At 39.8% G+C, this 27,074-nt stretch overlaps 1 protein-coding gene across 1 annotated transcript in view; it reads right to left on the reverse strand.

Annotated features, from left to right (window-relative positions):
* Positions 1-27,074, reverse strand: part of LRP1B (LDL receptor related protein 1B) — a 1,261,104-nt gene that overhangs the window by 555,661 nt on the left and 678,369 nt on the right. The window contains exons 11-13 of the mRNA XM_065561615.1: positions 26,824-27,060; positions 10,755-10,935; positions 2,761-2,980 (exon numbers count right to left, since the gene is read on the reverse strand). Of these exons, the coding sequence (XP_065417687.1) occupies positions 2,761-2,980; positions 10,755-10,935; positions 26,824-27,060 (638 nt within the window). The remainder of the gene's footprint in view (positions 1-2,760; positions 2,981-10,754; positions 10,936-26,823; positions 27,061-27,074) is intronic.

A 27,074-nucleotide genomic window follows, 5' to 3' on the forward strand; every position in this document is an offset into this window, starting at 1 on the left:
TTTTTTGTTAATGCCTCTACAGTGCCTCATGAGAATCGTATTTGGGTTCCTCAAGCTACCATTCTCCTCTATCGGCTGAGTTCCCTTGTCGGACAACATTTCCCATGATGCATCACTGTCTCCCTTCTTGGAAAGGGAAAGCAGTGCATCATGGAAGTCTCTGGCCATCCAGCTTCATAGAAAATGTAGTTCAACTGGGTAGCCTGGCCAATAGAGAAGAATGGGGAGCTAAGGCATTCAAATGACAATTCTCATGTGCAGCATTTCCAAATCAAAACATTTTGATTTTCAGGCATTCATTTGCACAATGACAAAAGCTAAATTTTCCACAAAAACATAGTTTCAACAGATAATTTTAAACCATCCCCCCTGGTGAATCTGTGTAGTCTTCTTTACCCACTGTAATTCCCCACTGTACTGGCACACAAGTAAAATGTGTAAAGTCTGCTGAATAGGCACTTACTTACTCCAATTCTGAATTTGGTCCATAATCTGCCATATTTAATGTTAAAATACTTAATACCAAACACAAAGGTAAGTGTACCTGGTAATTACCAATGACCATTTAAGAACCAAACATTTCATCCAAATCTTAATTGTATCAACAACACTTTTAAAAAGAATGAGAGAGATCTTTGAGTGCAGCCAAGCTATACTCAGAACAAGACCTGCAGAGGGAGATGCTCCATTGCATTCTCCCAAACTAGGTGATGGGCAGAGGCCAATTCAGCCCTCAGTAAAAGTTAAAGCAACCTCAAGGCTAGTCCAACCTTTACCAGCTGCAATGGCTTCCTAGGAGCTTTTCTGTTAACCCAGGATTGGTAGGATGCAAGGCTCTATGACCATGCTTTTCCTACCCCCAACATATCCTTTATGCTGGGGCAGGTGGTGGAGTTGCGGGAGGAAGAAAAAGCAGAAAAGAGCACCCCAACTGTGCTGTTGGAGCAACCCCTTGACACTGCTGCAGGATCTGTGATTGTGTAGATCCTGTGGCCCTCACACGCTGCTCAAGGGTGCAGACAGTGTGTGTGCTATTCCATCCCATACTCTGAGGCAGTGACTATTGAGGGGAATGCCCTGGTCCCTGTTTTTTTATGGGGTTGGATTTCACTTTTCCATCCTTAGATAGATAAGAATTTCACCACAAACTATTAGGCTTTGGAACAGGTTTCCACAAGTGGGTGTTGTGCCCTTGACCACTGAGTCACTGCAACTTCCTCCAGCAACTTCTGAAATAACAAAGTATTTATTGTGTCTGACAACTTCCAAGTAAATGGAAATGGTAGAATTAACCATAATAATTTAGAAAAGGCAGAAGTGTTCAATAAATATTCCTGTTCTGCATTTGGGGAAAAAACAGATGTTGGAGACTCATCAGATGGTGATGATAACACTCTTGCCATTCCACTAGTATCTCTTGAGGATGTTAAAGAAAAGCTACTAAAATTAGGCATTTTTAAGTCAGCAAGTCCAGATGACTTGCAACAGTTGTTTAAGGAGCTCGATGAACCATTACTGTTGATTTTAAATAAGTCTCGGAGCACTGGGGAAGTATCAGAAGACTGGAAGAAAGATAATGTTGTACCAGTTTTTAAAAAGGATAAACAGGATGACACAGGTAATTAGAGGCCTGTCTGCCTGATATTGAGTCTTGCAAGATAATGGAATGGCTGATAAGAGACTCAATTAATAAAGAACTAAAGGAGGGTAATATAATTAATGTAAATCAACATCGATTTATGGAAAAGAGATCCTGTCATACTAACTTGATATCTTTTTTTTGATGTGATTATAAGTTTGGTTGATCATAATATTGCCAACATAATACTTAGACATCTGTAAGGCATTTGATTTGGTACCGCACACAACATTTTGATTAAAAAACTAGAATGGTATAAAGTTAACACGGTACACATTAAATAGATTAAAAACTGGCTAACTGATAGGTCTCAGAATGTAACTGTAAATGGGGACTCGTCATCAAGGAGGTCTGAAAATTGAAGCTAGAGAAATTCAAATGGGAAATAAGGTGTAAATTTTTAATGGTGAGAGTAATTAACGACTGGAACAATTTACCAAGGGTCATAGTGGATTCTTAATCACTGACTATTTTTAAATCAAGACTGGATTTTTTTAAAAAGATACGCTCAAGGAAGTATTTTGGGGAAGTTCTATGGCCTGTGCTACACAGGAGGTCAGACTAGATCATAATGGTTCCTTCAGGCCATAGAATCTATGTGTCTAGCTAGTGAAACTGGCTAAATGAATTAGCAAGCTCCATAATCAAGTGGCTGGACTTGTTAGTGTGTCTCCCCCGTGTATTATAACGGAGTCTAAGCACTGACCCATGCAATCCATGAAAAGCTGTTTTACCGGGTGAGCCCAATAGAAGGCTCCTGCTGGCAGAGCCAGAAGGAACTGTGTTAAATTGTCTCTACTGGAAGTCCTTGTACCCTGGTGTCTCAATCACAGCACAATTCATTGCTACATGGGAAAACTGGATTGAAAAAAACAACAACACCTTTGTATCACTGCTTCTAAAGCTAAGAAAAATATGTCAGGCCATGCCATGTTCTCCTATAGTAGAGTGCCAACTGCACTGTTTTCAATGGAGCTTATGCCAGGCAACCCACAGGGTCTACTTACAGCAGCCTTGCAGGAGCGGAGGGGAAAAAACTTTGAAAAATATTTTTAACACAACACAATATGATTCAGTGAAAGGGGAAGCCTGTGGACAAAACAGCAGCATTTTTCTTTTACCTTTCTGTCAGTTCCATTCAAAAATATTCTTTCAATGTGATCATAATAGGCATCACACCAGTACAATACATTTGTATGATAGTCCAGAGTTAAACCATTTGGCCACAGCATCTTTGATGTCACAAAAATCTGCCGGCTGTAGCCATCCATCCATGCCTTCTCGATTCTTCCCACACTGTCATCTATTTCATCTTCCTCCCAGTCCGTCCAATACATCCAGCTATGAAATTATAAATAAAAGCATTCAGATATCATTTGAACTACCTGATTTATATTTTAGAAGGCCTTCAACAAAAAGTTTGTAACTTCATACGATTGTAGTTTGCTTTAGTCTTTTGCGTGAATGACGCCTGCTGATTCCTTCAAATGAATAGCAGCATTTGCAGCAAAGAAAAAAAAAATCCCTTTGGTTCAGTGTCATTAAACTACTATTCTATACACACAAAATATAATCAATTATGTGATTAAAAAGTGAGATGACTGATATGAGAAGTCAGAGTACTGTTAATGAGCTGTTAGAGACTTTATTTAATCTCAGCAATTATGATCTTTTTTTAAGACCAGGAATTGGATTGACTTTGTTCCAAAGGGCAGAATTGTATTGGGATTGTTTGGCCAAGTCTATTTTGTCGTCTGGATGCAAATTATCTGCTTTTCTCTATTGCTGCTTAACACTATTGAAAAACTCCACATAGGATGAGTTAACTGCACACATGTTTAATAACTAGAGATTAAGTGACCTTGAAACTTTGAATACTACTTCTATCGCATATTAAAAGCTGATGACTTACTTAAAACAATATTGTGATTTGTTTATGCCTTATACAGATTTTTAGAAAGAAAAAGAAACCGTAGGCTGTTTTTGTCTAGTTGTATTCAAAGACTCTAAGGGTATGCCTATACTACCCGCCGGATCAGCGGGCAGCAATCGATCCAGCGGCGTCGATTTATCGCGTCTAGTTTAGACACGATAACACGCTCTCCGTCGACTCTGGTACTCCACCGGAGCGAGAGGTGCAGGCGGAGTCAACGGGGGAGAATCAGTAGTCGACTCACCGCAGTGAAGACACCGCGGTAAGTAGATCTAAGTAGTCGACTTCAGCTACGTTATTCATGTAGCTGAAGTTGCGTAACTTAGATTGATCCCCCCGCCCCAGTGTAGACCATGCCTAAGTTTCCATCATTCATACACTGGCTGCTGAATTGATCTATTCTTAAGGTTTTGTTGCACTGGTTATATTTCCAGGCCATATTTATTTTTCACTTGAATTTCCTTTACCACTTTCCTGGAATACAAGGGACTTGTGTACATTTCTTTAGTCAGCTAATATATTTTTCCAATAGCAGTGGCACAATGTATGTGCATTAGTGCTCCCTTACTACCACACAACTCCTTTCAACCAAACACGTTTGTATTTTTATAAAATAGTATATTATGTTCAAACAGTATTTTAGGGTTTTCATTTATATATGTTTTGCTGCAATAAAATGATCAGAGCCTTCTTATTTATTGACTCTAAAAATTAGCTGCTGTTTGAATGTAAACATCTTCAGTAGTACAATATGGACTTGATCTGGCAAGGTGCTTATCACCCTGGCCCCAGTTCAGAAATGCACTTACTCAGATGCTTAACTTTAAACACATGAATAACTTTGACTTCAATGGGACTTCACCTGAAGCACGCGCTTAAGTACTTTGCTATGCAGGGATCACGGTGCTCATCACCTTGCAGTACCTTGCCTTATAACTACAGTTTACTCCTGGGGCACAAATTTGGCAAAATGAAAAAAAAAAAGTGAGAAATTTGCAACCCCATTTCTTCTGGGGAAAAACAGATGGACTACGTACAGTCATTGAGAGCTTTGAAGATCCTCTAATATGAGGATCAAACAAAAATAGATAAGTATGGAACTAGTCATGTTTTATAAAGTGGTTAAAATAAAAAAAAATGAACATTTGCCAAAATATATCACACAGGTATTATAGGATGGGACTGACTATTATTAAGGTTGCTTGACACTTCTCATTGTAAGACCCTGTTTTCAGTTGCTTAACACATTGTCAAATATTAACAGTTTGGACTGAAATTTTCCATCCTGAATGTCTGCCTCATGCTTAATGTGTTGGGAACATTTCTGCCATGAGTGCAGCCAATTCTCAGAACAAGGTTAGGGGAATATATGTTTTGTCCATGTTAAAAAATTCTGTCAATCTTTTCTTTGAAAAGCCCTACTGCTCCCATGCTTTGGAGTAGAATCTTGAAATTTGACATGATGTAGCCTGTGTGTCAGGGATGTGCCTTTTGTTGTCCCTGTGAAAATCCACCCAAATTTGACCAAATTATAAGCCTTTAAAAATTGCAATTCACACATGTCCTGGAGAGAACAGCTAAATTGCCTGAAATTTCTGTCTGCACTGAATATGCTCTAGCCCAGGGCTGAACAAGACTTTCCCTAAAACTGCAGCACTGAGCTGCTGTGGGTCATGCAGAGTCTGTACATCTAAAGTGAGCGCAAGGAGGCTGTTTCTCCTATGCTGTCTATGCCACTCACCCACAATTGGGCACAAGCAGACTGGAGGAGGAGGCTGCCTGAGTTGAAGGCAGAGAAGACAAAAGCTTGACCTGCAGAGAGGATAGAGGGAGGCTAAGATCAAATAAGGAGTCAGAGGACAGACTGAGACTGCGAACAAGTGGGGTGAAGGAAAATAAGTGAAGGGGATGGATGTTAGATCTGACGAGGAACTGGGGTGAGGAGAGAGAACCGAGATTGGCTGAACAAAGAGATTGGGACAAGGAGCTGGGAGAAGACACACTGAGATTGGATAAGGAGCCCCGGGAGGGAGTTTAGGAGTGTGAGTTTATGGGGATAAAGAATGTAGGTGAAGCGGTGAAGGCGACTGGAGGCCAGGGTTGGGGAGACAGACTGGATGAGGAGTCAGGAGGTGCAGAACTGGGAATGGCTGAGCAAGGAAACGAACTGGGAACAGGACAAGCAACTGGGACTAGAAGGGGGAGACTCCCTTTGGAGAGGTGAGACTAGAACTTGCTGGGAAAAGAGACTGGGATTGGGATGAGAGGTTTGAGGAATGGATAGTGGAACTAGCTAGGTGAAGATAATGGGATTGAGATGAAGAGCCAGAGAGTGGAAGAGACAGGACTGGGAAAGGGACAGGTTGGAAGGGACAGAAGGGGGTCACACTTGCAGGGAATGTGCAGAAGTGTCTGTGCTCAATCCTCCAGTTTCTGGGGTGGAACCCAAGATTCCTGAGTCTCAACATTCTTCTGCTGTCAGCAAATGTCTGTGAAACCCACTGGAAATTTTTTCCATCGCTCTGTAGTACTGGTCCGCATAGGGGATGACAGCCTGCTAGTGCTATCAGTTACTCCATTAGCTCAAGTGAAAGAAGTCTGAATGGTGACTCTAAAGGTCCAACCCTGTTGTTGAAACATGTAGGTAGCAAAAAGATGCCACATGATAGAATTTCTGATTTTTCAATTTGCCTTTTTTAAGCACTTGGGATGTTACACACATGTGCACGCACACACACACACACTCACAAAAAAAAAGAAAAGAAGTTAAACGAGCATTATTAAGTCAAGCACTGAAGATAGGAAATGCCAGATTTAAGGTTGCCTGTCCAACATTAATTTGGCACCTTGTGCATATGCATTATGATATGCAGTCTCTAATTACATAATCAAATACTACAGTCCACAGGATGGACTACTCTGGGGATATACTCAGATTTCAGTAGCAAAGGAGGTTGTTGAGCACTCCTTCATTTGCTGAAGAAGTTGGAAGGTGTGCAGTGAATGAGGCACGGTATTGGAGGAAGAGAAAGGATGATCTCTTGGTTAAGCGGTTGAATACTGACCAGAAGAACTGGATTCTATTTCTCCCTCAGTAACAGAGTTCCCATGTGAGTCCTAGGAGAGTCACTTAAACCAAACCTTTTTTTGTATGTCCCTAATTTTCTGGGTGCCTGACTTGAGACCCTGGGGTCCTATTTAAAAATGTACTGAGCACTCATAGCTGCAACTGAAGTCAATGTGCTTGAACATACAAAATGTTTTATTATTATTAGTATTCTGAAAAGTCAGGTTCTAGGCATCTCAAATTGGACACTCAAAATTAGTGGATGCTTTTGAACTTAATCTTTCTGTGCATCAGTTTCCAATCTGTAAAATGGATAATGCTATCCTCTCTTCGCACGGGTGTATAGTGAAAATAAATTGATTAATGTTTTTGAAGCACTCAAATACAATAGTGATGAGTGCCACAGAAAAGGCCATGAGGAAATTAATAACTCTGTCTTCATAGCAGGGTTTGTATAATGTGAAGTCAGGTATGGGGACACACAGTGAACAATGAGAAGAAAACAAAATATTAAACCGCTGCTCAGTAACTGAGCACTATCTGCTGAATGAGGCAGGGATCTTGTGGAAGAAATAGTATATAATTATGTAATTAAAGACGGCATCATAATGCATACGCACAAGGTGGTTGCAGAGGCACCCTTAATTCTGGCATTTCCTAACTTTCGAGTGTTTGACTCTGCAACCTTAATAATGTTCTTTTAACATAATTTTATTTGTATATAATTACAGGGGAAATTATGGTATCTGCAGTATCGCTGTATGATAGCCATTGGCAAATGTTAACTTTTTAATAAGAAGTATTGAATATAAGTAAGAGAATTAATATACTGGTCATGCTTCTTTAGATTTACATAAAGCACATACCAGAAGTACTAAGACAGGAATCTCACAAATAGGGGTATTCTAGGAACTATGTCATGGTATTTGGATCTTAAAATCTGCAGAATTCCATTCTGATTATATTAGTAAAAATATTAAATACATGTTTATAAATATTAATTGTTTCAAGACTCTGTTAGGCTTTGTGCGGCTGATACTGATCTCTCAGCAGTTTTATGTCATTGAAATTCCACTAACTACAGTGGAGTTGCTTCTGATTTATAGTGGTGGGAGATCAGAATCAAGTCTCCAATTCTTACCAGTATTTTAAAGAGTAAAGCCCAAGAATTTTAGCTCTTAAATCACTACATTTCCAGCAAGGTTATGAAATGTTTCATTAACAATACTTTTGTTATCAAACCTATTTAGCATCTTCTGAGATTACATCAAATGTTTTAAATGATGCTCTGGTCTTCTGGGCAACCATTTTATTCAACACAGTCACATGGAATAAATATCACTGATCTATTTTATTTTATATCACATATCGGTAAGAAATTAAATCAAAAATGTGCCATGGTTTACACAGGATAATTTTAATCGCTTTGAAAAATGACAGAAGTAAACATCTGTTTTCTTGCATCTTTTCTTTCTCTCCCAGCTCACAATACAAAAGGATGGTTTTTATTGCTTTAATTTAATGCTAAGAACAAAACCAAATTCAATGCCCTGGGCTTATACACTGCATTATAAATCTGACTGGAACCACATTCAGTTTCACTATAGAATCAGTGAAACCTGTGCACCAGCTCTCTAGGACTGAAGCAAATAACTAGGTCAATATACTACTTACTGTACTGAAAGGCCCAATAAATCAATATAGTTTGCAAACATTTATATGACTTGTTAAAAAGCAATTACTTTTTTTTCCTGTTAACGTTATGCCTCGGCTTTTTGTAGCTATCTCCCATCAGATCAAAACATGCCCAAAGTGAATGACATTTGTATTAACATGTATTTTAATTGAACATCAAAATATAGTTATTGCTTTGCAATGCTTTTGCAATGCTTATCTTCTAGTCTAATATTCTGAAGATAATTAAAATGCCATAATAAACCTTCTCCCTCAGGACAACTTTTATAAAGGAGTATAACCATGAAAGTGTGTGTTATTTTATTAGAAAACAGCACTCTACGATATCCCTTCTCAGACTATGCATCTTCATGCAATACCCTCCTGTGCTGCATATTTAACTGATAGAAATCAGTGAGCTGGAAAATTTGACAAAATAATTTCAGGTATTGGGATGATTTGGGGTCTAATTTGCATCACTACCATATGACTTAAACTAATTATAGCCTTCCTATAATAGTTTGCCTCCTTCAAAAGACAACTTGGAAATGAAAAACTGATAATGTAAATAAATCCAAGTGATAGGAATATAGCAATCAACCCAGCCAAACTAGAATTATCTACATGACTCACTCCACAGTGATACTTTATAAAACATTCTTGCCAACTGGGTCATGGATACACTGAATTTCTATTACATCAACATAAGGTCATTTTTGTCACTTTGCCCACTTTGTATAATTTTGCCAGCAATGAAAATTATCTGTCTCTTGTGGATATACTAAGACAGTGTATCCAAGTACACTTTTATGATGTAAAATAAGATAAACTTGAGATTTGAGGAAGGGGAGAGGAAAGGTTGTGTTAAAATACGAATTTGGTTGATATATGGCAATTTCTTTTTCAAGTGTACTGCATCCACATGACACATCCAAATATCTGCAGATGGTTTTTATTGAAGCCATTATAACAGTACTTGTTTGTTTTTGTCATTGTTGTTTATTCCTAGTAACCAGTATGTCCCCTAGAATATAGGGTAGTACTAAGATGACATTTATTGCAAGTGTTATCTCTACTTCTTTGGTAAAAAATCTGAAGTTGTAGAGGATTAATCCATTCTTTAAAAAAAGAAAAAGAAAAAAACTTTAAAATGCATAAAAAAAACGTACATGGTCTCCCTCATTGTTAGATTTAAGTAATACTGAAGGGGCAAATTATCTTCTTGAGTGAATTTAAAAGGATCTCTGCCTGCTACAGTAACAGCGGAATAGTGATACATTTGCCCAATTTATATCAATTTTAACATATTCTGCTGCTAAGGCCAAGAATTAGTAAGATTCAAAGAGGGATGGTACAATTATACAAATAAAAATAATATATAGCATTATAATAGTTCCTGCATACAGAGAGTTTTAGAAGGACAACCTCAAGATTCAGGGATTAAGCCAATCTCTAACTAATAGGAATTATCCCACATCTGCTCATTGTGGGATTCTTGCAACTTCCTTTGAGGCATCTGGTGCTGGCTACTGTTGGAGACACGATACTGGCTAGATGGACCATGGGTTAGATCCATATGGCAATTCTGATATAGTGCCTATGTCCTCATATAGAGGAGTAAATATATAATATACGTACAAAAAAGCCTGATTAATATGTATTGCACCATTTCATGGTAAGTGTCATACCTTTCCGTAAAATATTAAATGCCAATGTTCCCTGTTTTGTTCTTTCACTGTGGACATTCTATACAGTTAAGTATTGTATTATGAAGACTATTACCAAAAGTTGTATCTTTCACAGATGAAAAAAACTGTCTTTGTGGATCAGTGTAACCCATTCTTCGAATTCAGGGCCAAAGATCCTACATAAACTATTACAAACACACATGATATACGTGTTCCATTTGGATAAAGAGTTAGCTGGAAAATGTGAAAATATGTAGGTAGCTAGATAACTCCCTATTAGTTGCATGTCTGAGAAGACTAAAGTCATTCCTTTCAAAGTCAATTGTTAAGCTCACTGAATTGGCTCTAGATCTGCCCTTTTCAGATAGCGGAATATGAATAATGTAAGACTTTGTGAAAAGTGTTTGTTTTTACCCAATCCATGCTCAGTTTTAGAAACAAGTGTGGATTAAAATATTTAAGACTGTATTTTGTTCTTGATCCATGTGTGCAATTCCCACAGACAGCAATGGGATTTGTACCTGTCAGATTGAGAGCATGATATGGCCCCTGTGCTTTTTGGAAGACAGCAGAATACCCGTGAATCAAATGCTTAATGCATAGGTCTGCTACCTTCTTTAATATACATAATTTAGCCCAAATTTTGAAGAGCAGCTGTGTTGGTCAGAGAGGGGAATTTGACCCTAAATGCATTCATAGTGGAGACAAATTTAGTAAAATAAAACTAGTAAAATAAATTAAACATCTTCATACCCATTGACAGGATCAACGACAATTCCTCTCGGATGAGACATATCTCCCTCTAACAAAATTTTTCGACTTTGAGAGGCTTTCTCCAATCTGGCTACAGTAATTGTTTTCCTGTGGCCATCATTTGTCCAGTACAAATTATTTCCAATCCAATCCACTGCTATGCCTTCAACATTATCAAGATCTGTTAAAAAAAAAAGAAGTTTGAATTACTGTTATATGTTAGTGTTCTGTTTTCTGATGTTTCTTTTCAGCTAATCATCAATGGATAAAATACAATATAAACAAAATCTGAAATTATTTTGCTCATTTTGGGCTAGATTAAGTCTTTGCTCCAAACCCTCAATAAGGAGTGAAGAGTATCTGACTTGCCCCAGGAGGGGCCCTGAAAAGGACACGTGACCCATATATGTCTTGGAAAATGAACTAGTACGGTGATACTGAGACAGAAGCCAGGGAGCCGGAAGTGGCTCTTTAATGTGTTTCCTGTGTCTCTTTGCAACACATGGTATTAAAACACTGTGTGATTGTGATTGAATTACTAACCAATCTAAGTTATTAAACAATCAGGATGCTTGTTCTATGTTATTAGCCAGTTGTAGAATAGTTGTTCAGTCATTTTGCTTTAAGAATAATACATATAAATAGTAAATGAAATTATGAATACATATACCTGTGGCTCTTTGGGGCAATACACCTCTACCCCAATATAACACTGTCCTCGGGAGCCAAAAAATCTTACCGCATTGTAGATGAAACCGTGTTATATCGAACCCACTTTGATCCGCTGAAACGTGCAGCCCGCCTCCCCGGAGCGCTGCTTTACCGCGTTATATCCAAATTTGTATTATATCGGGTCACGTTATATCGGGGTAGAGGTGTACTGATCACTAATTTGGCCCCTGAACCACTGAGATCTGAGTATCAGTGCACTAGTATGTCTCCTATGACTGTTGAAAAGAATTGTCCCTAAGAGTGCAGTGTGTACAATGTCCTGGAATTTCAGATTATACTGGCTTTCAATGCAATTTATAGGTTCCATAATCAGAAACTATCTTGACTGTCGCTTCCTCTTGTGGCCTCTTCACATGAAGCTTCTGAAACCACAACATCCAAATAACGAAGGACCCTGGAGTCTAAGGAACCGCACACCTTCATTTTTACCCTGTAAATTAAAAATCCCAAATCTTGATGTGTTTTTTACCTATTTAACACCCAGGTTAAATCACCATTTAACTACATGTATTTAACTAAATTCAGCACTGAGTGATACTGTGTTAATATTACTCCAGTAAAGTCAAATTCATTACTTTCAATTGTCAATTGTCTAAATCATATCTTAACAGATATTCTAGTAAAACACTTCTAATTTAGCAAGACCCAGTTATAAAAATCTTACTTATCGATCATCCTGAGAGAAACATATCATCCTTTTATTTTCCATTATGATATCCAGTTTTTGTGAAGAGACACTCAGTAGTTCAGTCCCTATTTCTGTGATGATTCTGCCAGGCTGCAGCATACCATAACAACATAACATCCCAAAACAATTCACAAATTATATACTGCCACTACCACTGAATTTCAGCAGCCTCTCTGTGGGAACAGAAGTATTGAGGATAGCAGCCAGTAGGCATACAGAATGTTGTACAACAGTGTGGCATGGGAAATTTGGTACAGCAACATATTTCTGCAAAATATATCATGTGTTTTTAAGATGGCATGAATAAACCCACGCTGGAGAGTTAAGAGTGTGGGAAAACTCTGGGATCAGGAAGCCCTGACAGGCCTGCTGGGCCTGCTTCAGTTGGAGGAGGGACTTAAAAGGAAGTCTCTTCAGCACAGCAGGGGGGGCAGGTGGCAAGAGGCAGACATGGATTCCCCGCTGCAGAGGTATTATGCCAGGAAGGCATTCCCAGGAGCAGATCTGCTGCAGAGTCGAGACACCCTAACCTGCTTAGCCCCATGGACCAGGCTGCCAGGGACAACTACCAGCCACGACATGGGAGGGGAAAAGCAGTAGGAAGAGGCCCTTGGAGAGCATTAGCCAGGCCACACATCACTCCTGCATTAAAGCACTCTAGAGGGCCCCTTGGGTTGTAACATGGTAACATGTTGGAGGGCCCAGGTTTTCCCTACTTCATAACTGCTAGGCAGGGCTGCCGCCACAGACTGCAATCACTAGGAGGTGCTGTTGCCACACACTGTAACTGCCAGGCAGTGCTATCACCACAAACTATAACTACTAGGCAGGGAGACTTGTCTCTGCAGAAAGATCCGCACAAAGCTTCAGTTTTTAAAATTTTGCTTGGAAAATCCACATACTAAACTGCTGGAATTTCAGTTTATCTACCTTGAATATAAACAGCTGTGCAAATTTTGAATATGTTTGAACCTGTTCTTCCAGAAAGAGTAAAGGTCAGATCCTTGACCTTGTTTCATTTGTTTTGCACTATTGCACTGGTGCAGAGCAGCTGTAATATGGCACAACCAACCCTCTGAAGATTCTTCCTATATAGAGCAGCATCAATCCATAGCAGCTCCTATGCCACCCTCTCCTGGCTCCTGGTTAAGGGATATGATTGGGGCATTCATAACCAATTTAAATTAGAGCAGCCTTGATGCTGCTCTAATGTATGTCATGGACCACTCAGCAGTCAGATGGCCCCAAGGTCCAGAGAACGTAAAGATGGCTTAAAGCCACCTTTGCCTCCCACCTCCACCTCTGATGCCAAGTACATCAATGGCCCTAAATATTGTTTCAGTACAGGTTTTGGATGCAAGAGGAATGCAGGAGAAGGCCCTAACAGACCAATTTGATTATTTAATCAATTTTCTTTATTAACTTTTTCATAAGAGAAAAGATGGGCCTTTTACTTCAATTCATGTAAACAGATATGAATTCTGATACATTATGGCTGTATCTATAGTACCATTATCATTTTTCACTGTATGCTGTGATAAAAATGTAATTCTGGTATTTACATACAGTGTAATATTTTTATTTTGAGGTTTATAAAATGAGCTCTTCACAGTGTCTCTGCAAATTTAATAAATAAAAGTAAATAAACATTGAATATATTTAATGTGTTGACAAATATCAATAGTCATAGGGTACACAAATCCCACATGGACTGGAAAGAGTTAAACTGCAGCACGCATAACCAGCCTGCCCTAACACTGTTAGTGGGCATCAGGCCTGTAGGAAGGGGCTGAAAAAGGGAAGAGCTCACTCAGTTGTAGCTGGCTAGGAAGGAGAGCATACTAACTGTTTTCACCCATCTGGAGTCAGGAATGGAGTAGGACTGTGGCTGGTCGGAGCCTCTCAGAAGGGAAGGCAGGCCTGACACCAACCTATCTGAGTTTATCAGGCAGCTTCCAATGGTGTTAACCTAGGCCACAGCAAGGGATGCCCCACTATGAGAAAAATGGTGGGGTCTGAGAACTGAGTCCAGAGAGCAGGCAGAGAAATAACCTCGGAGGGGCTGAGATTGCCCAGCTGGGATAAAGCCTCTTTTATTATATGTTTGTTTTGGAACTTTCAATTCTGCTACCCAAAAGTGGGGGATTGAGCTTTCATGGTGACCTGGCCAGGGGGCTGAGCCATATGACTCCAGAGTGGGCTGGAAACCCTGTTGGGGAAACTAAGGCAGTGAGACTACAGCCAGGGGCGGCTCTAGCTTTTTTGCCACCCCAAGCCTTCGGTGGCATGCCTGCGGGAAATCCGCCGGTCCCACGGCTTCGGCGTACCTGCCGCCGAATTGCCGCCGAATCCGCGGGACTGGTGGACCTCCTGCAGGCATGCTGCCGAAGGCTGCCTGACTGCCACCCTCGCAGGGACCGGCAGGGCGCCCCCCGCGGCTTGCCGCCCCAGGCACGCGCTTCGAGCGCTGGTGCCTGGAGCCGCCACTGACTACAGCCCCATGCTCCACCACGAAGAGGTACCCAGGGCGCGGTGACCCTACAACACAACACAGATGGAATCATCCCAGAGTAACATTCTGTTCATATCTCCACAATCACTTCAATGTGGCAAATACTGAAATGGACAGATGGACACTAGGGCTTTACCATACTGGTAGACTGAAAGAGTAGCAACTTCCAGAGTTGAGACTCCTCGACTGAGAATATTCATCCTTTGGCTCCCAGATAACTATAAACAAAGCACTCTAGATGATTTCCTAATCTGCCTGACACAGTATTATAAGGTGGTCTTTTAGGTGGCCAAACCATGTGAGGCTTTATATTATATACACATGCTGATGTTGATTTAATATGCATTAAATGTGCATTGTTAACCCCCCACACAACTTCACAGATCAATATTCATACCTAAGCTCAATCAATATACAAAGGCAAGAAACTCTTATCTTTAAAATGAAAGGAATTCCCCAGCTTTAAATGTTTTCCCAATGTTACAGTTTAATATAAAACCAATTCAAGTACCAAAGAGAATATCTTATCAAGGGACTGGTAAAATAAAGTTAATAGTGGTCCACCTAAATGATTGTTTGTAAAAGCGATGGAGAATTAGTAATTAGCTATTACTAATAATTTTTCTCGAGAAACCAAGTTGATTACATTATATAAGAAGTAAAAGGAATTTTTATGAGCACTACATCAATTACACCTGTGTGTGTGTGCCTGTGTATGTGTGTATATATATATATATATATACACACACACACATACATATGCACATGCACATAAAATGGTAAAAGATGGAAAAAGCTCCTCAACTGAGAAAATCCAGTTAGATAATGCTGTGGCAGCTCAAATATACTCAACTACATGGGTTTCATCTGTTGCTGGGGAAAATATAAACATAGCTAAAAATAAATACTGAAGGATTTAAAATACATAGAGACTCAAAGAGGATTAAGCCTTTTAGATCTTTAGAACAAAAGCGGTTTTAATCTCCTAAAATACATCAAGAACTTTAAAAGCAAATATTGCATTTTTGATTCCACTTTCCTTGCTTCTTCCATTATATCATTTCCAATACCTCTCATGAACAATACCAGGCTTAACATTTAAAAAAATAATTAAATCTAGTACTACAGCACTAAATATATTAAAAAGCTTAATCAACTTCTAAAACTGCATAGATATCATTTGCTTGGTATATCAACAGTTTTGAATTAATTGATCAAAAGATGTGGTTGAGGGTTTCAAAAATGCAAATTTCACCAGTCGTTCAATTGCCCAAGCTTAAAATGACTATTATTTTTGTCTGGTTCACCTCCTTGGATACAAAATTTATATTAAATAATGTTTAAAGTTGTATTTCTGTCAAGTATTTGCACCGTGAGCTTGCTAGAACAGGGATGCTTTTACTGTGTTTTTTCTACAGCACCTAATGTAATGGACTCGCAGTCTTGATTAGGACTTCTAGACTCTCCTACAATGTTACTGTTATTAGTACTACAGTTATTACTACTACTACATAATATCCATTGAGAGTATTTTGTTTATTTTTATGGATTAATTATGTGCTCTGTTCATGACCTAATATTAGCTATATAAAATTGAGCATTAGTGCCCAAATCATCTCATCCTCCCTTTCCGCTCCTTGAGGAGTCTCCTGTTTTCTTCCTCTAAAATTCTACCTAGCTAAGCTACTTATATGCCCCCCCATACCATAGTATCTGAGTGTCTTACAATTTTTAAACTATTTATCCTCACAACACCCTTGTGAGGTAAGAATTGGTACTATCCCCATTCTACAAATGGGAAATTGAGGCACCAAGAAGGTACATGACTTGCCCAAGGTCACACAGGAAGTCTATCAAAGAGGAGGGATTTGAACCCAGGCCTCCTCGGTCCCAGACTAGTGTTCCAATCAATGGATCACCCTTCCTTCATGATCACATCTCTTCCTGCCTTATGTCTTCTGTGGCTCCCTCTTTCTCCACTTTGTCCTGATATCACTTGCTCTGTCTCTCCCACCACTCCTCCTCTCTCCAATATTGAAGAAAACTGTTAGTGTACACAACAGCCTCAGGAGACAATCCTCAAACAGACTTTTTAAAATGGAAAAATTAATCATGAAGTAAGAGATTCTCTTATCAGTTATTGGCTCCTCTGCACCACTCAGGAGGTAGAAAGAGGCCAGAAACTGTCTGCAAATGGCTAGCAAAGAATTTCACTGTTGGCGGGAAACTCCCTGCTATCTACTTCTAGGCTCCCTGTTCCTATGACCTCTAATCCCAGTGTAGGGGCATGTCTGGATAAGGAAGATGGTTTGGCAGAGCTTTGGTCTTTCATGGCAATCCTATACCGGTTTAAGTTCTAACTCCTAGCTGCCAGATGCTTTATATTGTGTTGGGAAAAAGGGCTAGTCCTTGGAATCAAGGAGACTAATCTGACTCCCTGACAACTGTCCACTTATGTCACACTGAATGCTAGACACAGAAAAGAATCTAGATTCAAATGTTCTCAACATTATCATTCTCTTTTGAAAATTCAGGCTGCAATATATGTTTGTCACAGTCATAAAACTGATAAGTTATACATTTCAGGGTTGGAAGTCAACAAGACTTGAGAAAAGCAAAGCAAATGATATACATCTAGTATTTTCTGTTCTTTCTTATGTTAGCTATTCTGTTTGGACTCTAGTTTGAACCAGATTGTTTATTTCACACATGATGCTAACTTCCCTTACTAATCTAGAACAATATGCTTAGAAAGATGGTCTTGGAATTGACAACCAGTACATGGTTGACAAACGGTGAAACATATGTGCCACTGAGGAATTTTATCACAAATTATATGTAGGAATCCATCCATATACTGTCATAGGTATGAGGTAAATACTAATCATATCTGACAAAAGCACTGATACAGACACCCTGCTTACAACCCGACCTGTATATTAAAACCAGCCACACTAAAAAGAACAGAATATAGGTTGAATTGTGCTGCCATAAACAGCATGCAGAAGTAATGTTACTTTTTCCTATTAACCACTCCTCTAGCTTTTTCTGAAGCATCTGATTCTGGACAATGATTCTGGACCTCTGATTAGTCAGATAGGATATTAATTATTATTATTTATTTGTATTACAGTAGTGCCTAAGAGCTCTGGTCACGGATCAGGACCTCATGGTCCTAGGCACTGTACAAACACAGAACCCTGGCCTAAAGAGATGAAAGTGATGTTTTCTGCATACACCGTAACTATATTTTATTGTGTTGCATTTATTTCACCAGCCAACATACTTCACCAGATATGAGAGGGATCCCCACAGTGACATAAGGAAGCAGCATCGAACAATTCCTTTGTAAAGAGTGCCATGTATTAAATGTCATAAATTCAGTCAATGTAGAGATTATTTAAGCATCTGTTTTGGAGTCTGACTCTGAGCTAGAAAAGGTTAAGGAACTTGCAGGCTAAATTACTCAAATTCTACCTTTAAAGACATATTAGAGAAGTATATCCATAGTAATTAGGGCTGTACCTTATAAATAGCTGACAAAGCCATGTTAGATAGACTAGAGATTTGAAATGCAAACCTATACTGTTAGAGAATTAGAGGTAAATACTAATTGTATTTATTTACTTATATCTTGTTAGGTGTTAACCATGTAACCAGACAGTTCCTGTCTATTACAATATACTACTGATTCAGAGATTAAAAGGAAATAGTAAGAATTTGATGGAACTTGGGTGTAATAAAATCATTGTCTTTATTTCTCTTTGAAGTTTGAAGTAAACTGTCTATGAATTGCTTAATGGAGAATTACCTTATGATGATGAATGCAACTAATTACCTGGTATACATAGGAAATAGGAGGTTTTACTTCAAAGCCACTATTCGTCACCCAAGGAATACCTGCTGTCAAGTGTCTATCGATAGCCTGCCAGAGATCTATAGAAGAACTCTAGGGCCCTGAACCTGTTATCTGACATGAGCTTGAGCTTTGTCAGAGGAAGCATGAGTTGCAAGACTGAGGTCTCCAGCACCAGTCTGGATTACCCTGCTACTTCTCATGGAAGAATTTGAACAAACTCTATACATGGATTGCCTGTTTGGACTGTAAGTGGATGAACTGATTCTGGAAAGAACTTTTTGCAACTCAGCAGCTCACCATCTCTACTATGAAACTAACCTAAGAACCTTACTCGTATCTAAATGTATAACGATCTTTTAACCACAATACTCTCTCTCTTTTCTTTTCAAATAAATCTTAGTTTAGTTAATAAGAAATGGCCGTAAACGTGTATTTGGGTAAGATCTGAAATATTCATTGTCCTGGTGGATAATGTGTCCGATCTCTTGGGATTTATATATGAAGAACAAGATTTTCAGTCATCCTCATCATATTTGACTTGGCTGTCTGGGTGGGAGTCTAAGGCTGGAGCTTTGAGGGAACTGTGGTTTTGGTTTCTGGGTAACCAGTAAGGTGTTGTAGAAGCTGTTTTGTTGCTGGCTTGGTTAATCTAATTATTAGAATAACCACCAATTCAGGGATCGTTTGCCCCATTCTTTACAGTTTGCCCTGACTGAGCATTCTCAGTGTGGCCCCCCCCAGGCAACAATGGTTACATAGACCTTCAACTTTTTTTCTCAGGACTCGCTCTTTACATAGCACACTTTCTCACACAAAACCCACTTTTGTTGATCATTGCTCTAGTAAATCACGTTACATCTCTCATTCCCCAAAAGAGTGGTAAATTCCAGGACCATACACAGGACTGTAGGTCTCTTTTTCTGTGTCACACTAATATATGTATACCCTTACTCCAGAGCAGGGTAGAAAATCTTTCTGTTTGCAGAAATCCAGTACATGATACACTGAATGACATCAACAATGGCCTAAGATAAAGTGCTACAATGTTACCCACTAGATGAAATATCAATTCCCCTGGGCTGCCACACACTTCAAATGCAATAATAGCATCTGTAAAAGGAGTCATTACTATCTCAATGAACTTGTAATATGATAAATTGTTTAACAACCTTTCACTGAGTTTGTAATATCTCTGGATTCATTATCATGTTAATAGAACTATCAAGGTTTCAAATTCCTTGCAATTTAAATATTTTCTTTTCCTGTTTGTTTTTGTCTTTTCTCATTTTTGTAATGATTTCCTTTAAATAATAAAAATGTAGCAATTTCAATTTTAAAATATGTTACAACTTATTAAGATTATGACACAGATTTATATAAAGCACTAAAATTAAATAGTACCAAATGTCCATGCCATCCTTACGTTGCCCTACTGAGAACAGATTTTTCAGCAATATACTTTCACTTTTCATAATAGAAAACAAAAGGCAAAAGCTGGAGTTGGTGACTAAAGAAAATCACAGCAAGACATCAGATTGATGATTTTTTTAAACTGTTCTTTCCCTATAAACGTCCTCCACATCATTGTCCAGGCACAGCAGCTGTGAGCAAGGAGCATGGATTAATGAAGGTATGAGAGCACAGTTATTGTAATGTAAAAAGATCAATCAACATAAGGAAGGCTACTGTCAGTATCATTGAAGCCTATGTTAAAGACAATACAATAGATTTAGAGTAAGTCAGGATTCAGAAATTCATGGGTTTTGCATTGTTTTAATGGCAACCCTCCCCTGTAATTAAAAAAACAGTATGATCATTTAAAGCTGTATTCTCTCAACTACTGCCATGGTTTATATTAAAATAAATTAAAAAATATAAGTATAACCCTTCTGTAGCAGGGTGACCACCCCACTCCTGCCCTGAAGGGCTTAAAACAGCCCTGGGAGAGGACTGCAGTGGGGAAAAAGCTAAGCTGATTGGAGGAAGCAGCCACAGGTGAGGCCACGCCCCAATCAGGCCACAGCTGGCCCAATAAGAGGGCTGAGGGCTAGAGACTGAGAGACACACTCTCTCTAGCTTTTGAGAGAGAAGGACCTGGCTGCCTGGGAGTGGAGCAGGGTACCTGAGGTGGAGCAGTGCTGGGGAAGGGCAGAGGGAGCTGGGGAGCTCCAGCCCAGCAAAGCCCCAGGCTGCAGGCCGAGTTAAGGGCCCAGAAAGGTACTGGGGCTGCAGAGGGGCAGCCCAGATATAGGCAGAGGCAGCTGGTCGAACCCTGCTTGCTGATGATGAGTGGTTTATAGACTGCAGTCTGCCCCAGGGAGTGGGGGCTAGACAATGACTGGCAGTAGCCACTGAGGCAAGGTGGAGATTGCGGGTTCCCCTAGGAGGGGAGACCCAGCTTGTGGGTTACTGCTAGGGGGCTGAACCCTGACATAGAGGGACACTAGGGTCTGGAAGGGACACAGGGGCCAGAGGCAGGCGAGACACTGGCCTGCAGAGGGCGCTCTGTGCTGAAAGAGCTGAATCCCTAGATGACCAGCAGGAGGCGCCACACTGGTGAGTCATCGTCCCGCAACACCTTCTCATCTTTCAAGATGCAACTCTTGGGTCTGTCTTGTCTCTCGTGTTCATTTTACTTTCTTTATATGGTCCTGCAAGATGCAGACCACCACCTGCAATGACCTGAACTTCAATGGAAGTCAACTAAATGTTTTTTATCAGAAAAAGCAAATTAGTTGAAACTGAAACGTTTTGCAGAAATGTATCAGTTGCAACAAAACCTTTGTCTGGAAGGTTTCTGTAGTCCAGCATGGAATTTCTGGTCAAAACCAGAAAGTGATACACTCCAGAATAGCAAATAGCTAAGGACCTCCATTTTGGGGTTTTATTATGTTTAACATTTCATTGGAATTCATCTGTATTTATTACCAAAATTAAAAATGGGTGAAATCAGTTGAGAAAATTAACAACACAACTTTGTGGGCAGGAAAAACCCAACAAAGGTAGAAAAGTAAGGATATTGAAAGTAAACGCAGTTTAACACTAGTTAATATTTTACTTTTAGCTTTGTTTATTAAAAACTTTACTATGCAGAGGAAGTGGATGGGGATATGCTGAAGGGCTGGAGTCAAAATGAGGTCTATCCATCAGAGGAAGCAGATGGGCAGGGATCCAGGTGATAGAACCCATCTCTCTTCACCCACTGTATAGCTGCAGCAGCTACCAACTCACAGTTACCCTCCTCTGAACAAGTACAATGTGCCATCTGGTAGGGACTCTGCAGGGGACAGCCAGGTGTGGGGAGTTCCAGCACTTGCAAAATTCATGTTAAAAAAATCAGTAAACCCCAAACTTCAAGTTTTTCAAAACCCAGGAATTTTTCAGATATAGTCAGTAAATTCCAAAAATGAAAAGAAAGGGGAAAAATACATCACAGAAAACTGGATGCAAACAGGTCACTATGGAGACTGCTAGAAATAAGTCACATTTATAGGGATAATACGTATTAGACGGATGGGGCAGAAGATTTTAAAATACACAAGTTTTCCAAAACATGTTGATCAAGCTCTGCTTGTATCACTAATAAACTAGAGTATTGGTGTATTTTGGTCTTTAATCTTGTTTGATATGGATTTAATGTAATGTTCTGTCATAAACTCTGAATGCATCATGGCAGGTCACTCTCTCAAATGGGGAAAGAGCCTACAAGCAAGAGTAATTGTCAGTCTCCTCACACCAATTGGACAGTGTTTTGGGGCCACTGGATTTGTGTAATTCCAGTTTCAGTAGCCCCTCTCCTGCATTGGTCCAGTGCATCCCCATCACTTTCCACACTAAGCTTTGTGGACAAAATGACACCATGTACTCTTGCTCTACCCTCTTTAGGAAATTGCTGGAAAGACCTTCCGTAAGCCCACCTATGCCAGAGTAAACTGCGTGCTATATTAATAAGAACTAAAAATCTAAAATAAGTGTGAGATGACAAACTAGGACACAAGAGTTCAAAAATGGTCTAAATTTTCAACAATGGGCTAAGAATTACTTGCTCACCACACTTGTTGAAATTACTTTAGTCTGCTAAATCTAACTCAACATGTATGCATTTCTTACTATTTCACAAATTGTAATAAACCCTGTGACATCCATGCTATAGTGACTTGTGCTGCAATCCCTCAAAGTATGTAGAAAATTGCAAATACATGACATTTCCAGGCACAAATAAGATCTAGGTCAATAGCTTCCTGGTAAATTAACAATATTCAGCGTACCCAAAAAGATTCAAAATGGGGGGGCGGGGAGAATGCTACTACAGGATCCAATACATTCAATGTTGTAAATTCTTTTTGCTAAATTATTTAAATGAAAAACCCAAAAGCATTAAAATATATTCCTTATTCTTTCCTTTAGCTTCAAGTCAGATCATGACCAAGGTGAAATCCTGGCCCCAATGAAGTCAATAGCAAAACTTCCTTTCACTTTAATGGGGCAAGGATTTCACCCTAGATCTCTAATAGTTTCACAACTTCAATGCAAAAAGCATTAAGTATTGCAATCAACTTACTACTTTGTGTAATTTAAAGTTAGAGAAAGGAATAAGGAATACAATTTTGATCAATGACTTACTTCATAAGTAAAAGTTATCCTGAAGCAATTTTATCCGTGTTTAGCATTCTGGACATTCTACTGGATGTTGGTAATTAACAATATCACCAAGGAGGAGAACATCACACCCTAATGCAGTGGTGTAGCTCTATTGACTTCACTGAAACTGTGCTGAATTATTGACTAGCTTACTGTCAACTTACTAGCTGAAGAACTGGCCCCATAATAGAAATGAAGACAATAATCATTTTTATTTTTACATAGTCCCTTTAAACAGATACATCCCAAAGTTCTTTACGAACTGTGCTGGCTGTTCAAACTACATACAGAAGTTTGGACTTTGCCCAGCCTTGGCCACATGCATAAGGAATCGCCAGGGCAGAAGGAGCCTTTTCCCCACTCTCCTGTGACCTTTTGTTCTTGTACTCCTCAGCATGCAAGTATTATGTGGGTGCAGTGCTTACAATAGGGTGACCAGATGTCCCGATTTTATAGGGACTGTCACGATTTTATGGGGACAGTCCCGAGTTTGGGGACTTTTTTTTTAATATAGGCTTCTATTGCCCCCCACCCCGCCCAATTTTTCACATTTGCTGTCTGGCTACCCTAGCTCACAATGATATTAAACAAATCAAAAGGGACAAGGAGGGATGAAAGCAGAGCTCCATGTTCTCCACACTAGACAGTAGGGCTTGTGAACTCCACAGTTCCTGTTCATGGGAGCTCTAACTGTACAACCCTTAAATTTCTTGAATGTTTCTGATTTCTTTGTTACAGTATTCAACCAGCTCTCATTATGAAAACGTGAAACCAGGTTTATAATGCATATTTTGAACCCTAATTATAGCTACCATTTCTATATCTATGTATATATAGATGAGGGTATCACCTCTACCGTCTCTTTTGGGAGGAAACTTGCTGGGTGCTGTCAAATAGTTACCAACAGTACACAACAGTTTAGTACAGGAAGCTAAAAATGAGGATTCACAAGGGGCATCAAGATACAACACTGCAATGTACTGAGCACTCTCAGTAGGTTCCTGTGTGTGCAGACTGAATTACTTGAGTTGGAATATTGCTAGGGCTAACACACCTACTCTTGCAAGAAGTGCCATGCACAAGTAATGAGGACCTGTGATCAGAGAAATGGCAACTATAGCAGCATAGTGCCCCCTAACACCATGCTACTCAGAGAAAAGTGTTCCCTACTAAATTGCTTTGTGAAAGACCTGATTTTCTCTAGTTGTCCCCCACCCAAGCACTGAGCCAATCTATCCCAGCTGAGTTTATGAGGTCTGACAAGGATAACGTGGAAATGATATGGCAAGATGCCATATTAATTTTTAAAATGATGAAAAATACCACGACAAGTGCTCTTCAAATATGCTTAGTATTATGAAACTACAGGTACTCCTCACTTAACGTTGTAGTTATGTTCCTGAAAAGTGCGACTTTAAGCAAAACGATGTTAAGCAAATCCAATTCCCTTACCCCGTACAGCAAGCAGGAGTCTCTGGGAGCAGCTCCAAGGCAGAGGGCAGGAGCAGCACATGGCAGTGGGGGGAGGGACAGCTGCTGCACAGGGAACTTAGGGGAGTGGGGAGCTGATGAGGGGCTGCTGGTCCACCCTGGTTCCAACCACCCACCAGCTAGCTGCAACGGGCTGCTCTTCCTGCAAGCAGTGGACAAAACAGGCGGCTGCCAAATGAGGTTAGAAGGGAGCATTTCACAACTTTAAATGAGCATGTTCCCTAATTGATCAGCTACTTAACATCGAAACAACGTTAACCGGGATGACTTTAAGTGAGGAGTTCCAGTATATGGAGCACTGCCTAACTTAGCGTATGTCTACACTTCAGCTGGGAGCATGCTTTCCAGCTCAGGTAGGAAGACATGTGCTTCAGTTAGCATGCTAAAAATAGCAGTGTAGTTGGGGGTAGCAGCTCAGGTGGTAGCAGCCTGTGTATGTACCTGGGTGTCTGGGAGGGTTTGTACTCAGGAAGCTAGCCAGAGCTGCCATTAACCCCAGCTACACTGGTCTTTTTACAGCACTAGTTTGGGCAGAGCTACCATATGTATGTCTACCTGAGCTGGGAACCATGCATAAAACAAAAGACAAATTCCATGGTGTAGCACATGAGACCTGGGGATAAATCATTCTCAGTGGAAGGGATCCAGCTATGGAATAAACTTACAGAGTATATTAGGCAAATCACATCAGACTATCTTTAGGAAACACTGCAAAATGTTCCTCTTCGAAAAAATATTTCCATCATAACAAGAATGACACAACAGAAGAAGAAGAGCACTGTGTGGCTCGAAAGCTTGTCTCTCTCACCAACAGAAGTTAGTCCAATAAAAGATATTACCTCACTCACCTTGTGCAACTTATAACATTGATACATTGAGCTACCCAAACACCCACCAAAAATAAACAAACAGAGTTTTATAATAAACAAATCTACCAGTCAACATCAAAATTAAACATATGAAAACAAAGTTTATTTTTATCCCCAAAAGCACAGTATAAAACCCTAAGATCACATACACACAAACACCATAAAAAGCTTTAATTAATTACTATGATATATTAAGCCGTCATATTTTGCTTATATCAGTCCTTTTTTACATAGAAAATGTCCTTTGTCATGCCACTTAGCAGACCAAAGAAGCCTTAAAGGTGTTGGAGAAAGCCACTGGTGAATTCCCCGTGCAGGGAAACTTTGTATAAAGCTGGTGGGGGTGGCTTTGTCACTTCAGGACTATCTTCCCTTTCCCCATTGTAAGGAGGAAATGGAGGTATATTGGGGGTGTTCAAGGGCAGGGCATGGAGAAGGGGAGGATGCATACGGAGCAGAGCTACACATGACCCATTATTAGCATAAGATTCCTGAGAGACTTCATGCTAGTAGCATAAATTAGGTTTACCCTTGCATAGCCTTAATGTGCTGGAGTCATGTGACCCTGTTAGGGAGCCGCAACTGGCTACCAACAGCCTACTGGCCTTTCTGCTCAGTCTGTGCAGCTCAAAGACAGTGGAGAATCAAGTCCAGAGTGCTTTTTATTACAGCCAGGACTTGACTAAAGCCCCACCAGTGAAGGCTGCCAAATCACCTCATTGGCATTCTGGCCACATCACCTCACCAGCCAACAGTCCCATTTTGTGATCTTTCTTCAGGCCTCTGCCAAAAGGAAGATTGTGATGTTCTTCTTAGCAAACCTTTTTCACTCAGGGGCATCTACCAGTTTTGGACACTTTGGGCTTGATCTAGCCCAATTTATTGACCTTTTTCCACTGGCATCACTTTATTTTATTATTAAATAATTAACTGCAAACTATCTGGTATCAGGTAGATCACAATAGATCCTGAATATCTCCAGTCTGATTTTCACAGGCGCTGAGAAAACATGGAAGACAATGAGAGCTGCAGGTGCTCAGCATCTGTGAAAGCTATCCCTCAAGAAACAGAAAAATGCAAATGCAGAGCTGTAAAACAGGAAAGGAAGGGGGAAAGGAAATCATTTAAACTTCTCCAACTTTAAAAAGGTTTAGTTTGGCTTCAGGTTCAGTTACAGGCTTGGGTGAGGCTTTTCATTGATTTGGATTCTATATGGATCAGTTCACCCTCTCGTTAGCGACATCCTTTTGCTGTTGCTATCACCTCCCATCACTTACCATCTTTCAAGATTGTCTCACGCTCTGTGCCATCAATTTTCTGTCGCCCAATCAGGAAGCTTGTAGTGTCAGCGAAGTAGATGTAATTGGTCTCTGCATGGAAGTCCAGAGCACGAGGGTTGACCAGGTTTTCTATGGGGATCATGTATTCATCAGCAACTTTGGAATTCAGGTCCATTCCTCGTATGATTCCCGGGCGTCCCTTCCCATAAAACAGGAACAACTCATTCTTTGGTCCTGCAGAAGAAAGA

The sequence above is a fragment of the Chrysemys picta genome, chromosome 11, assembly GCF_011386835.1.
Source record: "Chrysemys picta bellii isolate R12L10 chromosome 11, ASM1138683v2, whole genome shotgun sequence".
Lineage (NCBI taxonomy): Eukaryota > Metazoa > Chordata > Testudines > Emydidae > Chrysemys > Chrysemys picta.